Raw genomic sequence first — 23220 nt, forward strand, 5'->3', positions numbered from 1 at the left:
CAACGTTGCTCAAGCAGCGCATCCATGTTCCGAGCTGCATTGGACAGCTCAATTTCTGGATGCATTGTCTGGCGGTGAGGGTGCTGTTGTGCCACTTTGCGTGCCTATTATCGAGGTAACGGGCGCTCCCCCCCCCCCCCCTCCCAACCCCTTGTTTTTCTTAAGGGGTTGCCCTTGTGCTGGGCTTCAAACATCCATTGACAACCTTCAAAGTTCCACAAAACTGCCAACTCCCTTCCCGTGGAGTCTGGTGGTACGCCGCACCAAGACTTCTACAGCAACGAAAGAGGAATGCGACATGAGCGATGTCAGCACCTGCGCCGCCTCGTTTGCCAACGATGGGTCGCCAAAGGGATTTAAGGCAGAACCGGCCCATTGTTAAGAGAGTCACCACCAGCCACCCTGTCGGCCTGGTGCGCTCTTACTGCTACATACTATATGCTATTTTCTGCTGTATCTGTACATATTGTATAAAGCTTTTGTTTCCTCTTCATCTGCTCCAAGAGTCGCCTCTCGACCTCCAACCTGAAGTCACAATAGGGGTAGTGGATCAGGATAATTTTTTCTAATAGGCAATGCCACCAGTGGCGACACCGACACTGGATTTTCTGCGACACGGGGCCCTTAATGTTGTCGCGTTAAAAACCCATCCACCTATCTTTGATTACACTTCATTGGAGACTGACCCGTCTTGAAATTTGTGGACACTTTAAATTTCTGGCCTTTATTATCATGTCTCGGTATATTCAGAAAATGTAGTATTGCCTGCTCATTCTTGGGTTGGCAAATTAAATACTCTAATAGTCTCTTTGTTGTTTGAGGGGCCTGAATAGCCACACTTCCCCATTTGTAATGTTATGGAATGTTTGAAAGGCTCGGGAATAGAAGAAAGGAGTAATTAATAGAGCTTAAAACCTTTTTCATGTGCACGATGCTCATGCAGTCATTTGCAGCACATTTCGTGGAGTCCTCTGAACTGACTCAAGTTTTTCTGCATAAACTATAGCAGCTTATTGGTTGCAGCTATCTTGCATTCAATTTGGTCTTCAATGAGGCCCGAAAGAACAGCACACACAACGATTTTAAGGTGGTACACAAGCCCCACATTCATGTGCTCACCCAGGATAGGCCAGGTTTGTTCCTGCCCACATGAAAGCTAGTCTTACTTTGGGTGCTAAATGTGATAATGTTAGCACTATAAAGTCTTTTGCTTCCGACATTTTGCAAGCACAGTTTTAAGTTCTAGCCATGCCTGGATTTTGCCTCAGTATGTCTGTTTCTAGAGCCTTTGCTTGAGTTGACGTCACTGAACTAGCCATCTTAGTATGTGGGAAGTGCCTATGGCTGAGGTGTAACTATCTACTTTTCAGATTCAGCAAGAGCTGGCCCAGGAATATGAGTACATCAAAGACATACAGGTAGTGCTTAGTGGATTCCGCTCGGAGAGCCACTTGGAACGCACTCCCACAAGTCGGATCAACTATGAGGATGACACTGCCCTTGATCCAGAGGCCTGGTTTACCCCGCGAGATCCTGAAGTTTGGCCGGCGCCCAACCCAGTGGAGCACAAGTAGGCCCCATACTCTGGGCATGCAAAACATATTGGCTTGTGTATACAGGTTGCATGGTGGCATGGACATTCACTGGCCATAGAAAACTGTTGTTGTATTAGTGGCATGTATGGTAGCATTAACACAGAAATTTTGTGGAACATTCTTGGGATGAATGTCTAGGTAAAGGCAGCATGGTGCTACTAAAAGAAATGTGTGTGACTAATAATCACAGATAGCATGGGAAGGGCTAACTAGTGGTGAGACAGTTTACATTTATAAAGGCTTCCGCTAGGTTTTTCTATATTCCCTCTTCTCTAGATAGAAAGGAGGCTGGAATGGAGGCAAAGCAACATCTTCCAGGTTTTATGTACACAGGTGAGATGGTTTGCTTGTGGCTAGTCAGAGAGATATTCATCATCTTAGAGATAACTTCAGAGAGGAGTGGGACACTGTGGAGTTTAGTATCAGTGAAAAGGAAATAGGGCTATATAGTGTTCAATGATGCCTGGAATCATACTGTTACAATATGGTGAAAATGAAATACTGAGGGCTGAAGAATACAACTACCCATGAGTATAGATTAGAAAGAAAAAATTACATAAAAAAATCTGCAGAACCCACCTCATGACTGTTGACAGTAATGTTTGGCATTGAATCAATATAGCGACTCTGTACTGCCACCATCAAAACAAGTTATGTGTGGGGTGTGTATTGCAGTGGGATTCCTCTTACACGCTTCCCCAAGAACACTCGGCACCATCTAGCAGAGCCGGCACAAAGCCTGCGTGTCGCCTTCGAAATGCATGGTGCACTGGTTTGTGTGAACGCTAAGAAATGCGCAGTGCTCCAATCGGGCTCTTCTCTCTGGCTTCTTTCTGGACACACACCGCACCATCTAGTTGCACTGCTGAGAAACTGTGCACTGGTGCCTGCAAATGCTGAGAATTGTTCCCTCGGTTGCTGTGCATACAGGGGTACATACTCAGTGACCCAAGTTTGTATGCGGCTCATGATGGTGCTGTGTGGGGTACTATGGTGCAAGGGCCAATAATTGCCAAAGAGGGCCAGGGAATGGTATGAAGTATCCGCTGGTGCAGTCGAAGACAAATGGTATAGATGTAACTTGTCTGTATTGTGGCTTAACATATTCACTGTAAAATGCATCTAATATAATGTATGTGTAGTAAAATTATCACATGTGAGGTGAGCTGTGAATATAAAATATAACTTAAAAGTGACTAAAAGTTCAGCAGATCCAGTGAGTTGGAATCTACATACAGCAAAGCTTTGTGGGAGTACATAAGGAGTCAAAAGATGAGTTTTTGTTTTTAAGTTTCTTTTTTCCTTTCCTCCCGCATGGCCGCCACCGATGCCGCAATTAAAATGATGATGATGATGATGGTGGTGGTGGTGGTGGTGGTGGTTTATTGGAATCCCCTTGGAAACGGCGCAGTGACAAATAGTCGCCTAGCCCTAGCCTGCTTGAGTTAATCAAGTATTCTTTACATGCTTTTCATTCTAACATTTTTGTATACATATCTTTTACCATTTTTTCTCTTCCTCAAAACTGCTCTATTTACCTTGTACCGCTACCCATGCCTGTAACGGATCCAGTCGTATCAATTTCTTCCCTGCTTTTTTTCTACTAATACTCTAACCGTCTCTTGCTTATCTCAACTGCTAACCAGTTGATGCTTCCTTTCACTTTAAATTCAAGCACTCCTGGAAGGTGTACGTTACCTACAGGTCTCACTGGGTGAATCCCTCCACATTCTATTAAGATGTGCTGAGTGGTCTCCAGATTTTTGCTGCAGCATACACATGCCTGATCTTTTTTTGAATATTTGCTCCAGTATGTTCCCATCCTTAGGTAACCAGCTCGAGCCTCAAATACTAAGGAACTTCCCTTCATGTTATCATATAAATTTTCCCTTTTAATTACTTTCTTATCGTTCTTGTAAATTTTCATGGTCATTTTTGTTTCCGTTCTTACCCTGTACTCGGTTGCCAACTTTCTTGACCTCTTCCTCCATTCTGTGTCCAGCTTTTATAGGTACAGATACTTTTGCAGTTTAGCCACTCATTTATTTTGATGCATGTTCCTGAACCTTGCTTCAAAACTAATTTTGTACTGCGCTTCTCTGACTTCAAACAAGGCCCCAACATGTCACCCAGCACTGCCTCATTTGTGGTCTTACCGTGGGCTCCCAAAGTCAACCAGCCTACTAATCTTTGGTCAACTTGCAACCCCGACAAGATATCCAATTTTAAGCATAGAATGACATTTGCGAACGTTAGCACTGGCGCCATTGCTCCTTTCTAGATTCCATGCACCATGTCATATTTAATGTGACCCCAAAGTGCTCTATCTTCCCTTGTTGCTGCATACTATTTCCCCTTTCTTTTTTTAGATTGTCTTGGTGGGTGCTTGAGTAAGCCTTTCCTTCGTTTATGTATACGCGGAGTTATTTATTTTGCGCACTTCTTTTGCTCTGACTTCTCTGACTTGCTCATGAATTGACATTACGTAATTATCGTTTATTCATTAAAAATCATCGTTTCCTATTTTTCTGTACTAAACTTAAAGCCTAGACTTGTCTCTGCATTGGCACACATATTTGCAAGTCTGAAAATCTCTTACATTATCTGCCAGTAGCATTATGTCATCCACATACATCAGTCCAGGGACCTTCTTTTGCACCATTTGTCCATTACTCGTGTAGGATAAATCAAACCCTAATTCACTGTTTTCCACTTCTCTTTCTATTTTGGGCTTCTCATCAATAAAAGTTTTTCACCACCACCACCTTCTATGCCCTTAACATAAAGCATGAAAAACAATGGTGATGGAGAACATTCTTGCTTTACTCCTTGGAGAATTTCTACCATTTCATTACATTTTCGGCCACCCCATACAACTTGTACTTGGTTGTCTCTATATATTATCTCCCTCAGCAACATCCATGAGATCGTTATCTCTGCCTTCGTGCGTGAGAATATCCAATAGCAGTTCCTTGTCTACGTTGTCATAGGGTCCCTTAATATTATCACATTGTTTTAGCTAACATTGTATTAGCAGAAGAAAAACCTGTATGGTGTCTCATTTCCCATATGTTCCACTCCCCTCTGTAATGCCTCTGGCCATGAGGGTAATACTAATAAATAAATAAATAAATTGTAGCAACCATCAGGAACACAGTAGCAAAACTGTGAATCATGAAACAAAATTTTATTTGGTGAATTTGTGCCCACAAATGCACCACAAATGTAGATGCACGTCACCTCTCCGGCTGGGAGCGCAGCGCCTGTGAGGAGAAGGGAAAACAGCGTTTGGTTTGAAATTTCAGCTCTTTCCGCGGCGCGTAGCGATGTAATACTTCGCAGACACAATTGTTAGCGCACATTGTATGCACTCTGCTTGTCAGCTCGAAAGTGCCAGACCTGGTGAGGGGCTCTTTAAATAACCCCAGGTGGTCAAAACTAATCCGGAGCCCCTCGCTATGCCGTGGCTCATAGTCAAATCATGGTTATGGCCCCTAGAACCCCAGAATTTAATTTTTTACTTCATATAATAAGCTGATTCAATGGCTGTGAAATCTCTGCACAGTGGAATAAATTGGTGGTAAAAAGGCAAGCATGCCAAGAAAGTTATGCAGGCTTTTGACATTCTGAGGATATGCATACTCAAGGATAGTGCACAGCTTATCTGGATTGGACCTAAGTATGCCATTGGTCACCATGAAGTCGAGCAAGTCAATCTTTGATGTGACCAGCTGGATTTTCCCGGATGAATAGTCAGCCCAGCGTCATGCATGCGATGTAGTCCTACAGTTCACTAGAATATTTATTCTAGTATACAGTGAAAGCTCGTTAATTCGAACTTCAATAATTCGAATTTATGGATAATTCGAACTGTACAATTTGGTCTGGCCAAGCTCCACAGAAGTATATGTATAAAAAAGTCCATTAATTCGAACGCGAGAAGGTTCCCTCACGGATAATTCGAACTACGCTCGCCTGGCACCCGGCCAGAGAAACGCGCCTATTGCCTACACACAACGCTGTATTGCCTCCGAAACGGAGAGAATGGCGAGAGAAGGCAAAATCGGGAAAAAATCTAGCCGACGCGGGGTCAGCCAGAAGGCAGCGGCGGCGGCCGCCTCTTCATTCTACGTAACCTTCGAGACTTCTTGCCCGTTGCGAACCTCGGAGGCTTTGCAAATCTTGTACAGCTGCTAATGTGCGGAGATGGCACGGCAAGCGCCAAAACACAGCGAAACAAGTACGTCGCAGCTGCGCTTGCAATCAAGAACCAACGAATCAGGCCCTTCGCCACCTTCACATGTTCAGCGTCTTTGTCTCGGCAGTCTTCTTCGGTTGTGCACCTCTGTTTTCAGCTTAGGAGGTATTGGCCGTCGCGATTCATTGTGATGGTGTTAAGCCTCGGCTAACGTTCGTTTCGGTGGACATCGGTGGTGTGGTACAGTCGGAACCAGAGCTTTGACTTGAAGATGGCGTGTGCCCGCGGCACACACCATCACTTTCCGACACGGCAAATTTCTGACATGCCCTACTGCTTCCAAATCGCAGTGTACTGTTGCTCTCCTTCACTTTCGTTAGTTCGAACTTTCGTTAATTCGAACTGAAGCGGCTTCCCCTTGCGGTTCGAATTAACGAGCTTTTACTGTACTAGAATAGTACAATCTGCAAATGCGGCGTGTAACATTTCAGCCATGAAAGGTTGCCCTATGGGTGAGTCGACTGCCTGCATCTTGTGGAGTTCCTCTATGATTACAGCCTTGATTGGCTCTTGCAAGGCACTGATTTCGTTGCCTACAGTGACGTAAGCGAGGTTACTTGGAATGACGACAACGTGGTTGTACTACCTAGCACACTGTTGAAGGGGTTTTTCCATAGCCATGGCTTCGGCAAGAAAGTTTTTGTCGTCAGCGGATTGCGAATGAGGCCAGCAAAGATTTCTTGCTTGACACCTCGCATTAAGTGATGCACTTTCTTATCTTCAGCCGTAGAGGCGCTTGCAATCTGAAAAACCGAGCCACGTCTTCAGCATAAGTGGTAACGCTTTCTTACGGGCTTGGAACCCTTGCCAGGGTTGCCGACTCTACTTTCTCCTTTCTCTTCGCATTGGCATAGATGTTGAGAAACTGCTGACAAATTCGTCCCACGATGTCAACATCGCCTTGTAGTCCTGGGACCAGATCCTCGTGGAATCCTCGAGGCCAAGACGCACTGCATAGCTTGCACTCTTGGATACAGTCGTTAAAGTTGCCAACCCACTCGAAGTGCTCAAGCCAGTCGTCGACGTCTTCAAAAACGTCTCCATGAAATCAATCTGGCGTCTGGGATTGATTGACGATGCACTGCGCTAGGAATGGTAACCAGCGATGATGGTGGATTCATCATCCTTGCACACTCGGGTAGACCATGCTGTGGCTGGAGCCCCTGATGGTGACAGCTGGTATAGGAGGGTAAGCTCTCGGGTTCGAATCATCTATGTACCAAGCACCACCACCAGAAAAATGTCACGATGTTAACAGGCAAGGCCTTGGCAAAACAATTTTCTTTTAATAATGACTGACACTCGTAGAGTACATGTACCACTGCGCACTTCGTCGTTCTTGTTCAAGTGGCCAGCGGCTGCAGCTGCCAGCCTATGTTGCGTCTGTATACAGTGTGTCTGTAAAATCATGGTGCACTTTTGACCGCTCACAGGAAACCAACGAAACGAGATAGAAATGTGAAATCTTCACCAAATAAAAGAAAAACTCTCAAATTTCATACGTGTTTAGTGTAGAAGCATCTACAGACTGATGGCCTACCAGAACAGGCTTTGTCCAGCAAACTGCTGGTATCCTTCAGCTGCTTACCCTACCAATTAATGTTATTCCTATCTGGTGACGCTTTGTTGTACACGCGACGATATTCACATTGCACTTTGGTCACGTATTCGAATTTAGCAAGCCACAGAACACATGAAATTTCCTCTGCATACCATCTATGTCTCGACTGGCATGCGCTGACCTACTGCTGCACAGTTCATAGTGCTGTGTCATCACCTGCGTGCACACACCTTTGCACATCATACTACGGAAAGTTGGAGAGTTTTCCTTTTATTTGGTGAAGATTCCACATTTCTATCTCGTTTTGTTCCTTTCCTGTGACCGGTCAAAAGTGCACCATGACTTTACGGACACACTGTATATTCACACAGTCTCATCTGAATACATATTTGGACATGCACCACTTGCTGCTTTCGCCGCGGTGCCGGTAGATGGTGCATCGTGTCCAGAGGTAAGCATGAGAGAAGAGCCCAGAGTCAGTACAAGCATCGTGGATGATGCATTTTAGTGGTGTTTCACTACATTGAACCAATGCTAACTGCATTCACGTTGACACTCATCCTGAGACGGTTTACCAAAATTTTCTTAAGGTTGCATGATACCCAACAGTGTACAAAATGACCACTACCTTTTCTTTCTTCTTTGGTTATTTACATTGCTGCTGGCAGGAAGACTGGAGATGTGCATGGAAGAAGGCCTCCACTCCAGAGGAGAGAGAGGCAGATGGTACTATGGGAGAAGGAGTGACAGGCATCTTGGGGATTGGTGATGACAGAATCAGGGGTCAGATTGGGGCGGGAAGGGTGTCATAAGTGATGGCCAGGGTGATGGCTCCCATCTCTGCGACACAAGTGTCCCTGGTGAGGAGCATGCCAGACGTATGCTCCTCACCAGGCGTCGGTGACAATAGATTCATGCCGTCGCATGGGGGTAGGGGCTGCATTCACATAGGTGATGGGTGCAACTCTGGTGCCTTCCCTGAATATGTGCATCAGTGCTTGAGCATGGGCGTGTGTCATCCTGGTTGGTGGTCAGGGTGCATATAGTGAAATGGGCTCATATGTGAAATGAACTGTACCGCAGACTTTTGAAGAGAGAGTTGCTCAGACTACATGTACTTTGCCCTTTGTGCACCTCACTGCTTCCGCCAATGAAAAGACTCTTCAAGAACAGCGAACTCTCCGGAGCTATCAAGTTCGACGCCATTTTTAAAAGGCCGCATGATGATGATTTTTTTGCTTCTATGATTGGCTGACGGAGTAACGCAACACTGCCCGCCATGTGTATTGGTTGCTAACTGCTGTTATTTTTTTTTAAGTTTTATTCTACTATAGAAATCTTTATTTTACACTTTCGCTTGTTTGCTTGTTCTTGGCAGTGTTCTTCCTGCGTTTCTTTCCTGCATGAGTCCATTTGATATATTTCCTTCTTTGCCAAGTAAAGGAAAGATGTATCTCACAGGCCTACCTGTGAGATACAGCTTATTTCATTTCACTTTTGCAGGTTTACATGTCTTCATGGCAAATGGTGGGTGTTATTCATATTTCTGCTAGCAAAGGTACCCCCCCGCCCCCCTCCCTCTGAAAAAGAAATCCTGGGTACATGCCTGCCCCAACCCATGGGGTGAATTGAATTGGCACAGTTGCCCCCGAGGATGGCAGCATAGTGGAGGAGCAAGATGCGGATATACTTGTAGATTTGAGAGCCACAGTACTAAGTAGAGGCCAGATTGTCTAGCATGAGGTCCGGGAGACATTGACAAAATTGAAATGCTTTTTTCTAGTTCAGTGCTAGGATAGATTGCATATGGGCTGCGCTAGTGTTGTTAGCAGGGTTCGTACACCTCGAAATCCTTGAAAACCCTTGAATTTGAATAAAGAAATTTAAGGGCCTTTAAAACTCCTTAAAAATAAATGTGCTCCTTGAATTTCTTGAAAACTGGGGTTTGGGCTGACTTTCGAACATTACAAGGAACAAAATTTGTGTAGGAGCTATGCCATACACACTGTCTTCTGGGAAATAATCTCAGATTATATTTTGTTTTAAGAGTGTCGCTAATGATTTCAATGCAGCATGTCCACAGCCACCAAGCCACCAACGATAAGCTTGTTTAATCATGATTGCCATTAAGGAGCTAGACAAAGCCAAATCAAGTTACCAAGCCATGCCACCATATTGTTTTGCTGGTTGGTTCAGACTACAGACATCATGGCTCCAGTTTCCAGTTCTAGGCTCTAGAAATGCTTGGCAGGACATAAGCTCCAGTCATTTGGCGTAAACACGATGGGTATCTTTGGCTGATGTCAGACACTAGTAGCCATCATGTCAGAAGGGTGTCAGAAGGCGAACGATGTCTTTACAATGGGAAAGTCAACTTAGAAAAGTGACCTGAAGACCTTGAAGCGTGTGTCCAACTCAACAGCTGCTTAGGTGCAAGAAACTGCAGCTAAAAAGGAGATTTCACAATGGTTTAGTGCATGAATAAGGTTTGTTTTTCACTTCCTGAATTTTGGCCTTCAGCCTCCTTGAAATCCTTGAATTGTCCTTGATTTTTGAGTCAGAGGTCCTGTATGAATCCTTTGTCGATGACCTCTTTTATAGCTGCAGGTGGACATGTGCACAGAGATGTGTTGGTGGTAGTCTGCAGGAGTGTCTGGGATAAAGTGTAGGCTCAGGGTGCTGTCTGAGCATTGGAGGACTGCATGCTCAAAGAGTGCCCACATTTGAGGCCAATGGGATTGGCCTGAGGTTGTGGTATGCAAGGGGTTTGCCTAATTTGGAGATCAATGTGATGTTTGCGTGGTGCCATTCATGTGGTAGAGTGCCAGTGATCCTGTGGCCATTGTAAAAGATGGGGAGTTATTGGATGGCTTAGTCATCGAGTTTGCGGAGGAGCTTGTATGGGATGCCCAGGCACTTTGTTGCACTGGACATTGTGTAGGGCCACTTGCACTCCACCTTCAGGGATCTTATCACAGTCAGTGGTTGTGACAGGATCATAGGGATAATCTGCATACTTGAGTTTATAGCAGTGTACTGCCTTTGCAGCTGTTTGAGGTTTGTTTAGCTTTGTGCTGTGCGTAAGCGTGATGATGCTGTTGGTGGGCTGTTTAGTCTTTGTGGGGTCCATGAATGCACAGAGGAGTGACCATTTCTTGGGAGTGCTCAGTGTGCCCTTGAGATGGTCACACAGAGTGTGTTGCTTGTTGGCAGTGATATGCCTCTGTCGTTATTTGGGCTATGCGTAGATTTATTCTCTCATTGTGGCAGCAGCATTTCAATAATTTCATAAAGCCTCTATGTTCATGCCTTTTACAACAAGTCTGTCTAAATTAATTTTCTTAATAGGCAGTTACCAGAAAAACAGTAAATAGCAGAGCAACAATCACAGTGCATCTTTAGCTGTTACCACAAACTTCAATTCCTTAGTGTCGAATAAGAATGCAGCATATTTGTTTGTTGTGCAGGCCAGGCCCATCCGTCCGCCAGGTGAGTCGTGGTCGGAGAACAGAGACGTCACGGACAGCTAGCAACCGGGGCTCGTCTAGTGGCAAGGGCAGCGGAGGCAGTACCATCAAGCGAGGCACCGATACGAAAGCCTCTCGGAAGGAGGACAGCAAGCCACGTAGCAAAGACAAGGATGCTAAAAAGGATGAACCTGCGGGCAAGGTGGGTGCTTGTGGGGGGATCCCCAACCTGTGTGTCTACAATGTCTGACTGCAGCAGAACCAAGGAGCACCTCTGTCAATGCCGCACCTCTCTTTCACTAAAGGAGTGCAGTGTTGTTATTGGGGTCACAAGTGCCTGAGTTGCGGCATTGTGGCTGACATGCTAGACTTGTTTGGAATTTATTCCCAGATGCTGATCAAGAGTGCTGGTTTTACACAAGCCTGCCCTTGAATTTGCACTTGACATCCCCACAGAAGGCAGAGGAAGGAAGACAACAAACACTTCGTGGTTGATTACCCCTGTGCTGTTCCCGATGTGTTTCCTTGCTAAGCTGAAACCAACAATTTTGTTAAGGGGGGGGGGGGGGGCGGGGGGCTTCCTCATGACCAACTGCACTCCTGGCACCAAGAGTTTAATGCGACCAAACACATTTAGTTACCTCTTTACCTACAGTGCCTAGTAGCATTGCAGTGAGGGAAAGACATTACTGATAGATACAAGCAGGTAAAAAGCAATCAAAGCAATTGTGACAAATGGCATACAATTCCAAAATGCAAAAACATCTTCAGGTTTTTGAGCATAGACAAAATGACCACAAAAGGAAGGACAAGATGACACACAGAGCGCAAACTACCAACAAAGGTTTATTTTTCCAGAGTACGGTTTTATGCGTTCGCACAAAGCCACCATGTATGCACAAATAATTACCTCCTAAGAAAAACAAGTTTCTTATTGGAAAGGAACTTATGCACTCAGAACGTAATCTCAAGATATTTTCGGCCTCAATGATTTCTCTTTCGAGCTTGTTAGGCATGAAGCATACAATGGTGCCGTGCTGAACAAAGGCTAACATCCACGGGAATTACAATGAATAGCAAGCCACCAACACCTGCATTTTTTACTTTGTTATTGTGTTCTCTAAGTCTATCATTAAGGCACCTGCATGTCTGGCCATTATATTTCTTACCACAAGAGAGTGGGATACTATAAACAACATTGCTAGTGCAGGGAACGAAGGTCATTTTGTGTTTCTTTTCACACTCCTTCGGTCTCCTATTGCCGTCGTTACTATGGTTTTTCTTTTTTATTGTTCTCCTACTTTTTTTCAAGTTTATTTTTATTTATTTAAAAAACACCTTACAGGCCTTGTCGGGCATTGAGTAAGGGGGGCAATGTAACAAAGAACTGTTAAGGGGGGATGCTAGGCTCAAGAGTCAACTTTTGAACTACTGCATCAATTTTTATCAAATTTTCAGCGACTGTTTATAATCTGCTCATTAGAATATATTCAAAGTTTCAATGCGCTAGCTCAAACAGACAAAAAGTTATAGCTCTCATATTCAGCAATCATGTGTCTCAGCTTAGGAAAACTATCATTTCAAAAATAATGTAAATATATCAACTGTTTGTATTTAGATATCTTCTAGATGGTTCATAGTGCAAGATAAGACCGCTCGCATGCTTTTTATGCAATTTCTGTAAAAATGTCATCAATCTAAAAACAAAGTTCAATTTTTTTGTTGTCATTACATGTCAGACACCTCAAAATATTTTCTGTTAGAAACTATTTAGCACCCTAAAAAGTATCTTATCTTGTTCCTGAGAAAATTTCAGTCTAGAAACCACCTTGAAAGCATCTTTTGGCAATGTAGTTTAGAAATGATTGTTTTCCTAACGGTTTTGTTTCCCCAAAAAGTGCAAACTCAGAAAAATGAGTTCAAAGATTTGAGAACATGCTATTTTATTTTGTGGTAAAAAAAAATTAATCAAAGTGCCCTGCTCCATAGGTCGGGCCCTCATCTTCAACGCGACGCTGTTCTGTGGCAATTGCTTCAAGCCTTCTTTTCTTTTTCTCAACTTTAGAGCTGTCCATCGCCCTTGCCTTCGCTCGGGCAATGCTTTGATGGGTTGCTTGTTGGACGTGCTTCATCGTCTGGACTCCATGTTCTAGTTCCAGCTTGTCAAATACTCTCTTGATGCCACGTGCACCCTCATTAAATTCTAGTACAGCCAAGGCTGCTGCAGTCTCCACGGTTCTCAGGGATGCGAATTGGGTCTTCGGGCACTTCTTCCACACTAGCGCATTGAAAGACTCGTTTGCATTCTGTGTCTGCATTCTTGAGCATCGTGCAAGGAGCTCTGGCTTACTAAGCCGGTTGTAGAGAGGCACAAGCTCTTTGGCAACGTCTCTGCTGAAAGCTGGACGATGGGGTCTTGGCACTGATGGCTTACCAGCTTCAACTAGGGCTTTGTGCCGATTGTAGTGGCACCATGAGTCCTCACCATGTGGACAAGCGTCATGTCGTGGGACTTCGTCCGTCGAGTAGGAATGAAAAAGTGTCGCAAATACTCCTCGTTGCATTTTTGTTACATCTGGAGCATTTTCTTTCAGGGCAGATGCATAGTAAGCAGTCAGTTTTTTTACCACGCTTTGCGTCAGCTTCCCCTTGCCTCCTAGACCTTTCGTCGTTTTCTTTAGTTTTTCAATTCCAGCATAAACACGTTTTGCGACATGATTTATGCAGTCTTCCTTCACAATGTCTTTATCATACAGCTGCAGGCTGGAGACATGCAGGAATGATTTGCTGTCGCCATCACAGAGCACTGTGGTGTATTGCATGTTGTGAAGCTCCTTAGAGCGACTGAATATTATGCCTGCAGCTTCAACTTCCATGGCATTCGATGATCCACTGAAGTTCTTCTGGCAGACCTCACTGTGTGCTTTTTTCCAATCTTGATGTCCATCCTCACCTTCTTTGGGACCATAGTTGCAGCCATGGCAATAGTTGCATAGCACAGCAAAATCCAGCACCAACCCAGTTTCCAGCTCGATAGCAACGCCGAGCCCAAAGTGTGAGGTGTGGCCGCGTTTATGCCAAGTTCCGTCATAACTTACACACACGTCCAAAAGTTGAGTGGAGCCAGCAACGGAGTTGAATGCCCTCACAGCGGCTCCGGCTTCGCGCATGACATCAGACGCAGCTTCCATAGCGGCTCTGTGCACCTTCTCCGCTACTGTCTGGTATGTTTTGTGGTGCATGGGCATTGGCGCGTCCATACCCGCAAAAAAGTTTGCCATGGTTTTGTAGTTCATGCCGCAGTTACGGCTTGCAACCACGAGGCGCAATGAAAGCTCAGGCTGCCGACTGGACTTCACAGGTGGAGCATGCGCGGCCTTCTTGACTTCACCACACCATCTACACATCACGACAAACTCCAGATTCACGCCCGCACCGATTTCTTCCAAGTCCAACGACTGTCCGTGACAATGCGGGCACAGAAGCGATGTTACCACCGCCTTGATGGCTGTAACTTTTACGAAACGGTAGCCGCTGGGCTCCGGCGTTTCCTCGCTTTCGTCGGCAGGACCCTGGCAAAGTAGCGCGACCTTCCTTTCAAATGTCGTCAATTGGCACTCACCACCATCAGCAGAACCAGTAGACATTTCAATAGGTGACGAACCACCATCGGAGCTTGTAGGGTTCGCATCAGCCGCCGGCAGCAGGCTTGGGCTTGGCGAACGCACAGGCAGACGCTCACTTGCTGGCGGTCGCCTAGTGCTGTTTAGGCCTCTCGCTTTCGTCGTGCGTTTTCGCTTCCCGAAGCTTTTCCGTGTCGAAGCCTTCGTTGCGGGCATCTTCGGGTCACACCACCGGCCACCCGATGATCGCAATAAGCTCACAGAAGGAAGATATAGCAACACATAGCAAGCGTCGAGCGCAACCAAAGCAGGAACGACTCCAAATGGCGCGAAAACAGCGTTGGGTGGTCACGTGGTACATTTCCGCCAATCCGAGCTCCTGTTTCGGTTTGCCACCCACTGCTTCGGTTCGAGCTCTTGTTTCGGTTTCTGCGGCCAGTAATATGCCTTTCTTTTTTAGTTCTTCGATAGTTGCCTTGCATAGTCTCGATGGAAAGTATTCCGTCACTAAACAGCGCGAAAAACAAACTTTCTATCACAGGCATTCACTTCACGTTCGGTTTTTTGCCCGCACCGCGGCCGCGTCTTGAAAAGAGCGTTCACAGACGCCTTCGACGGCAAATGCGCCCCACCGCGTCGTGAAAAAAATTCATTTTCTTCTTTTCTACTTCTCCGATAACAACCAAACCTGGTGAGAATATTCTTCATTAAACCAGCAATCCAAAACAACTCAAGCTTTAAAACACATTTTTTTTCCGAAAATCGGTATTTTAGCCCCGCATCCCCCCTTAAGTACAATGGAAACAACTCAAAAATAAACCTAAGACAACTGTACAGTGGCTTAACTAAAAACAAAACAAAGCACAGCATGATCAAGCATAGCAGATATATAAAAGGAAGGAGATTATGTGATTATTATTATTAGATTATTATGAGAAATCTTGTGGTAATGCAATATAATAGCTACTTTCTTTGGTTTATCCACTGGAGGCTGCTCTGCAGTTGGCAGATGCTGAAGTTTTTTTGAGCAAGGCTTCAGCAACTGAGTTGTCACATGCAAAGGATGCATCATTTGTTTTATTGCAGTGAAGCTGACTTTTGGTAACCGTCATTATGCAATGCTTCAAACTAGGGATGTGCGAATATCAAATTTTCAATTTCATAACAAATTCAAATAATGGAAGCCAATTGTGAATCAAATATAATATCTTTCAAATAAGAACACTATTGATTTTGCAATTTTTTTTTCACCGAATAGAGATACAAAACATTACGGGGGATGCTTAGAACTTTCTAAGATGTGAAAGCGAAAGCCTAGTTGGATGTCTTCCCCACCCGTGACTAGGGCCTGGTGCGTCGTCACCCTAGTTATGTGGAATGAAGTATACTGCATCAAAACGGCAAGTTGGGCCAGTTGGTTGGAATTCATAGTAAGGTTTGTTACAGCGCAACACAGGACAAGGGCAAAAGAAGGTATAAAATGCCGTGTCGTCAGTATAAAGCACCGTGTCATCGTTTTATACCTTTTTTTGTCCTTGTCCTGTGTTGCACTGTAACAAACCTTACTATGAATGTGGAATGAAGCTCTGAGCTCATGCGGTGACGTATACAAGGCGTGCAAGTGCATTGCAAGCACGCTGTTGCTATTTACAGAACGTTCTATGGGTGCTGCCGCTGACATTTCCCTCCTCCTCTATCGCCCTTTCTTAGAACCCTCCCCCAGCACTGCTGTATCCCTTTCCCAGTGCACTCCATTTTTCTATACCTCACAACATGGCTTTCAAGCATGGAGATCTAAGGCAAGAAAAAAAAGGAAGTTTATTGCACAGTAACTGGCGCACATAAAAATTATGCTTTGTGCTCATCAAAATTCTCTAGTACAACACTTTTACCTGAAGCTATCATAATTGCAGTTATTTAATGTTGTCATAAAAAAGTCAGTGTAGCCAGGCTGATGATGATGATGATGAATGTTGTCATGAAGGAAGGATAGCTGCTTGACATGTTCAGGGAGCAGCGACATCCTCCTGCATATCACACAATTTCAGACGGTGAAAAGAACCCCTCACTAGACACTGATATCAGCAGGTATCTCTTCACAAGTCAAGCCAACAGTGCTTCACCACTCACATGGATCTTCTTCTGTCATAATAAACTACTCATGCCGCTTTCTAGCATTGGCCTGCCCATCAATATAATTAACTGGATGCGCTCCTACGTCACCAATGGGAGACAGTTTGTCCAGGTTAAAGGCTGCAGCTCTGAAGTTCTGCCTGTATCCTCGGGTGTTCCCCAGGATAGTGTCCTTGGCTCTGCCTCGTTTCTTATCTTCATCAGTGACATTGTTTCATCAGTAGACACCTTTTAAGATTTTTAAAACTTTTTGCATATTACTGCATTCTTTACAAGCCAATTAAAAGTGAAAAGGACCTAGAGTTTGCAGAACAACCTAATATTTCTCTCTGGTTGGTGTAACACCTGGTTGATGGAATTAAATGTCAGCAAATCAGTATTTATGCGAATCTCAAATAAAGTTAGTCCATTCACATTTAGTATACATTAAATAATAATCCCTTAATCGAAGTCAACAAGATTAAATAGTTGGGAGTCACAATTACCAATTGACTATCATGGGCTAGACATATTGATGACATTTCTTCATATGCCTCTAGAAGACTGGGTTTTATTAGACATAAACTAAACAACTCGCCATCCCAGATCCAACTTCTTGCATACAGTACTTTTATTCGACCCCATCTAGAGTATGCATGCCTGGCCTGGGACCCATACTTCAAGAAGGGTGTTTACAAGCCAGAAATGGTTTAAAGGAGAGCAGCATGATTAATCTAAAATCACAATCTTTATTCTCCTTCATCACTGATGACGACATACAACTTTTGGAACAGCACAGAGCTATCACCAGACTCAAGTTTCTTTTCTTGCTTCACACTGGGCAGTTTAATATCAACCCTGGCATATACCTTTCTGCCACTTTTTCCCAGCAGACCTGACATAGTCACAATCATGACCTGACACCATAATTCGCGCATGCTAACCTTTTCAAAACTCTTTTTATTCTGCGAACCATCAGCAAATGGAACGCACTGCCTTCAAGAGTCTTTTTCAGGACATGGCTTTCCTGACTTTGAAAAACCCCTGTATCATTTCCAAATTTCATTGTTAATAACGCCATACTCTTGTCTATATTATAACTCATCAACTAATTTGTGTGTTTTTCTTTGTGCGCATAAAAGTTATTTTACAGAGTTGTGGAATTCTTGTCTTAAACAAATCTTAATTATGTTTTTAGTCTATGCTTGTCTTTTAGTGGTAGTGCTTGCTATATTCTGTTGTATAACTTGTACAGTTTTGTTCACTATGTTCATTGTTTTGCCTGTCCTGCTTGGTCTTCGAACTGCAGTATGTACTAAATAAAATAAAAGTATCTCTCTACTTGTGTTTGTGGCAGGGAAAGGTGCTGCCACAAGCAAGTAAAAATTGCAGCTGGTTGATGAGTTCATCAGTCTTTCCACAGTGCTGACATGGAGGGAGTCTCTTCACAAGCTTTCATTGTTGAGGGCATATCTGCGTTCCTTGGTGTTTAAATTTTTCTTGCTTCTTCTAAAGCCAAATTTTTAACCCAGTTTGCTGTTGAAGCACCCCATCCTGGTGGTACTCCACAACTTTAGAGTGAGGGTCTAGAAACATTCACAAGCTTTCTACTTGGTCAAATTTGTACTTTGGTGGTTTGGAAACTGTGTTTCTAGGCACTTAGCTAGATTAGTAGCAGACATAGTGGTTTGTGCCTAGCGGATGGTGTTGCCCAGATGCATGAAGAGGCTGAATAGTTTAGGTATTTGAACTGATATCCATAAGAACCAACAGAAGCCCGGTGACAATGCCCCTTTCTTACTTTTGATAGGCTTCACTGCATAAAAAATATGCTTCACTGCGACACAACCTGTATGCTTCGCCGCATAACACAGATGTACTGTGGCTAAGTTGACCTAAAGAAACGACCACCAATTTTCGGGGGTTCGAATATATCAAACATCCACTTTAAACCTTTGCCCTGCTTTCCACACTTCAATGCCATTGGTGAGGAGGACGAAGGTGAAATCAGCGCCATTGCCCGCTGTGGTGAATACTTTAAATGAAAAACTCGGCAGTGAACAGTGCGATAGTGAATGTCGAAGCAGCTAGGCCTAATGACAGCATAAAACAACTGCTGCAACGGAAAGCAGATGGGCATTCAAGAGCGCTGGTTTGAGGCTGCGACAGATGCCGAAGCCCTTTGCGGTCCAATTTTTCAGACTTTTTGCCATGACCCCAGCTCCAAAATGGCATTAACTGAAGCCAGTTCTGCCGCCATTTTTATTCTGAAATTTCAGACATCATTTACATTGGCTCTATGGGGTACCTGGCAATGCCATGAAGGTGTCCAAATTATCAGGCACATCCGAAAAATTAGGTGGTTCACTGTAAGTCAGGTGATAAAATTTTAACAATCTGTTGTTGTTCTGAGAAAAACTTGATACTTGTAATTGTTCATTCTTGTGAACAGAGGTGTTAAACTGTGCGTATAATGATGATTAGTTCTAGTTCACTATTGTTGTAGATTCAGAATTTGGTCGAAGGTCATGATGCCATAGCTGGTAAAGTCATTTAGGTCTGGCAAGTTTTCTGTGTATTTCAAGAGTGACAGTAGGGTTAACTTGCATGAAGTTGCCAAGATATGAACACTGGTCATAAATGTTGTATGCAAAGCAAACAGCAAGTCTTTGAATTATTGCAAGTTTTTTGGCATCCTTATTTTTTGTAAAGGTCCGAAAAAGCACATGCATATTCTACTCATTACCTGATAAATATATTATAAGCCAGCAATTTAGCATTACAAGAAGAGTCCTTAAGCTTATGTTTAAAGAGACCAAGCTTGCAATGCGCAGATGCACATATTCTTACCAATATGCATGGATGAGGTTAGCTGGCGAAAAATTGTAACACCAAGGTACTTAAAGCTGTCAGTGTCAGAGACTACGTTATCATAGATGTGGTATTGACACTGAAAGTGCCGTATTTGATCGCACTTCCTTGTCAAAAAAATTGACACAAATTCAGGGGTGCGATTATGCAGGTTAAGTGCAGTTATGCAGGTTAAATTTCCCACGAAAAGAAAAAAAATTTTTTTTTTCATCCTGCATTCGCTGCGAGATGACGGCAGGTGAACACGGCAGGTTAAATTTCCCACGAAAAGAAAAAAAATTTTTTTTCATCCCGCATTCGCTGCGAGATGACGGCAGGTGAACAAACAGGCGGCTGCCGCTGTAACAGTGCAGGACACCAATACAAAAATGGTGGGCGGCGAAGCAAGCCAAACATACTAAATGGGATTTTTTTTTTCTTCTCATGAGTACATTACATGCGTTGAAATAGCTTCTTTCATATTGCTAATAAATAATATCATTAATATTGGCAAGTTTGCAACAATAATGTAGCCATGTCCACTTTGAGGGGACAAAAACAGGGATGGGTGCGCTTAGCCGCCAGTGACATGGTGGGCATGCTGCAAAACCTGCGGCATTTGTCTTCACCACTATCCTAATACTGCACATTTCCGCTAAAGGTGGGCGAATATCTTAGCTGTGTTACAAGCGTCGGCGTAGGGATAGGGTACATTTCTAACGCATCAGTGTAATTATTAATCAAAAGACTAGCGCAAATAACAGGGACACAGACAGAGAAGACGACAGGACGAGCGCTAATTAGCGCTCGTCCTCGGCCATTTGACTCACAACATTTGCCACCTTCTAAAATTTTGCCTTGAGAATTAAAATTAAATTATGGGGTTTTACATGCCAAAACCACTTTCTGATTATGAGGCACACCATAGTGGAGGACTTCAGAAATTTCGACCACCTGGGGTTCTTTAACATGCACCTAAACTAAGCACACAAGTGTTTTCGCATTTCGCCCCCATCGAAATGCGGCCACCGTGGCCGAAATTTGATCCCACGGCCTCGTGCTCAGCAGCCCAACACCATAGCCACTGAGCAACCATGGCGGGTTGCCTTTAGAATACGTACTTCATCTCTAGTAAGGAGTATTACAAGAAGGTATTCGGCACAGCGATAGGTGCATCTGTGTCCATCATTTGCACCAATATTGCTCTGGAGGATCTGGAAAGTGCTTCCTCGTCTTCATTCGGGATGCGACCAAAGCTGTTTCTAAGATACATGGACAACTGCTTCTATGTTATCCGATGCCGGCATGCAACACATTTCCTCGAGCACCTAAATTCCTTCAAGCCGAGCATACAGTTTACGGCTGAAGAGGAAACCAATGGGTGCATTTCCTTCCTGGATGTCCTTGTAGAGAGCACTTCAAGCGCCTTTAGGACTAGTGTGCACAGAAAGCCACTGCACATTGAAAAGTACCTGGGCTTTGACTCAACGCACCCAATTGGGCAAAAGTGTTCCATTGAAGCAGCACTCTTTTCCCGGGCGTTCCGCATCTGCTCCAGCCCCATGAAACATAGGCAAGAGCTGCAGGTTTTGAGAAGGGACATGTTAAACGTTGGTTACCCTCCACAACTGCGTCAGCAGGCGTTTGGTGTGTTGCGACACCATGCACCCGAGCACATGAGGGTTGGACCCTCCTGCGTTCAACCGTGCATGGCTTAGCCGTTTCTGGGGAAAAGGGGATCCTGGGGGTTGAGCCGATGCTGAGTGTTAGGACAGGCCCCTCGGCGGAGGCAACACACCCCTTTGGCCTCGGCTTCACATAGACCGCACCTCCAGACTGGCCCACCCGGGGGAAATCGGTAGTTGCCTTTTCCTGTCTCTCTCTCCCTCCAACATTCGTCTTTCTCTCCCTTTCCATCTTTCCTGTCTTCTTCTGGCTTCCTCTTCCAATTTTTCCAGGCAGCAAAGGTTAACCTTGTGTGAATAGCCAACCTAGGTTATGCCACATTTTGTAATAGCGGTAATGTATGGCTGGTATTTGTAGGACCTGGTTTTACAGGCCCTGCAGCATGGCTGATGTTACTGCCGAAAATTAAGCATCTATGGCAACCTGTTTCCCCCCACTCCCTTATCCCCCTCGAAAACGAGGGTGCACCGAAGATGTTTTTCAATTTTTGGCAACAAATCGCAAAATTCTCCCAGATTCCATGTCATCCATTCTGAAAAACCTGAAAAGACCACGAGAATGATCTCACCCTTCCTCATTTCAAAATGTCTCATCAAAGCTCTTGGCGCAGGATACAAAGCATCGAAAATGGCTAGCAGTGATGTCCTTCTGGAATGCCGCTATCCAAAACAGCTTGAAAATGTTCCTAAAGTAGTGTCATTTGGGGAAATCCCAGTGACAATATTCCCACACCGAACTATGAAGACCAGCCATGGTGTCGTCTCCGATGAGGACCTGATGGAGTTGACAGAAGCTGAACTGTTGGAAGGCTGGAGTGACCAAAACGTAATCAATGTTAAAAGACTTATGCTAGGGCACGACAGCAAGGAGATAAAAACCAAGCATCTAGTACTCACTTTTTGTTCAGACATCCTGCCTGAGACACTCGGAGGCTGGCTATATGTAAAGCTACATGTCAGGCCGTATGTTCCAAATCCTCTTCCCTGCTTCAAATGCCAGCATTTTGGCCACATTTCCCAGAACTGCTGAGGCTGGCAAACATGTGCAAAATGTAGTTCTGATGACCATGCCTATGAAGCATGCGAAAGCACTCCGCACTGCGTGAACTGTGATGGCGAGCATGCCGCATACTCACGGTCATGCCCGTCTTGGAAAAAAGAAATAGTCACAATCAAAGTAACGGAAAATATAATGTTTAAAGAGGCTCGTAGGCGGGTGGCATACCTGCCAACGAACAGCTTTGCCGAAGTGGTGTGTCAGGGGGCGGTGCCACAATGGCTCCTGGCGGCTGTCCAGCCCACACGCAATGCGCCGGCGGTGATGCCATCTTGGCATCACCTTGGCGGCTGCAGCTCGCGCTGTTCCACCACCCCAGCAGAAGGGGCCATCGACCTACAGGCTGGTGGCCTCAAACGTGTCTCTTCCAACGAGTCGAGGCCTTCACATCAAGCACAGCTCTTGCAAGAGCACGTGTCCAGCGTCTCGCAAGAGGCGATGGACACAACCACCAATCAGATGGTGCCACCAGCGCCTAAGGAGAGGTGAATTTCTCACGATTGCTCTAAAAAAAGACAAAGCTCGCATCACCGCCTGAAAAAGGCCCGTGAGCTAATATTCGTCTCTTAAACACACAGCACAAAAGCTCTTTTATTATAATGGAGACACAAATACTACTACGGAATGTGTGGGGTTCTCACCCCCGTACTCTTTGGACAAAGTAACGACAACACAGTAGTGAAAACAATCACAAGAGCATTTATTGCACCTTTCATAGATCAATGCCTGCTAGCCGAGTTGCTATCCACAAAACATGCTGATAGGTGCTCGACAAATCGCAGAAGTCTGACTCACCGTGACCGGATAGCGAGCGAATATGTTCGCCCCATGCTGGATCCCAACGTCTGGTCGTTCACGTGTACGGTCACGCGAACGGTGGCGCGTTCGAAGGAGGCCATGCGAGACAGTCTCGCAGAAGCATGGATCAGCGCACGTGCAGAAGGTCCGCGCCACTTGCCGACCCGCAGCCCAATAACCCTGCCGTGAGGCGACGTTAGCAGTGCAACACTCG

The 23220-nt window shown here is 44.8% G+C and overlaps 1 protein-coding gene across 8 annotated transcripts in view; it reads left to right on the forward strand.

Moving 5' to 3' along the window:
- Positions 1-23220, forward strand: part of Kat60 (Katanin 60) — a 174777-nt gene that overhangs the window by 51052 nt on the left and 100505 nt on the right. For all 8 annotated transcript variants that reach the window (XR_010569027.2, XR_010569026.2, XM_070539324.1 and 5 more), the window contains exons 3-4: positions 1371-1570; positions 10882-11083. Coding sequence is in view for 6 of the 8 variants with exons in the window: in XM_070539324.1 (XP_070395425.1) it covers positions 1371-1570; positions 10882-11083 (402 nt within the window). In the remaining 2 variants the exon portion in view is untranslated. The remainder of the gene's footprint in view (positions 1-1370; positions 1571-10881; positions 11084-23220) is intronic.

Source organism: Dermacentor albipictus, chromosome 5 (assembly GCF_038994185.2).
Source record: "Dermacentor albipictus isolate Rhodes 1998 colony chromosome 5, USDA_Dalb.pri_finalv2, whole genome shotgun sequence".
Classification (NCBI taxonomy): Eukaryota; Metazoa; Arthropoda; class Arachnida; order Ixodida; family Ixodidae; genus Dermacentor; species Dermacentor albipictus.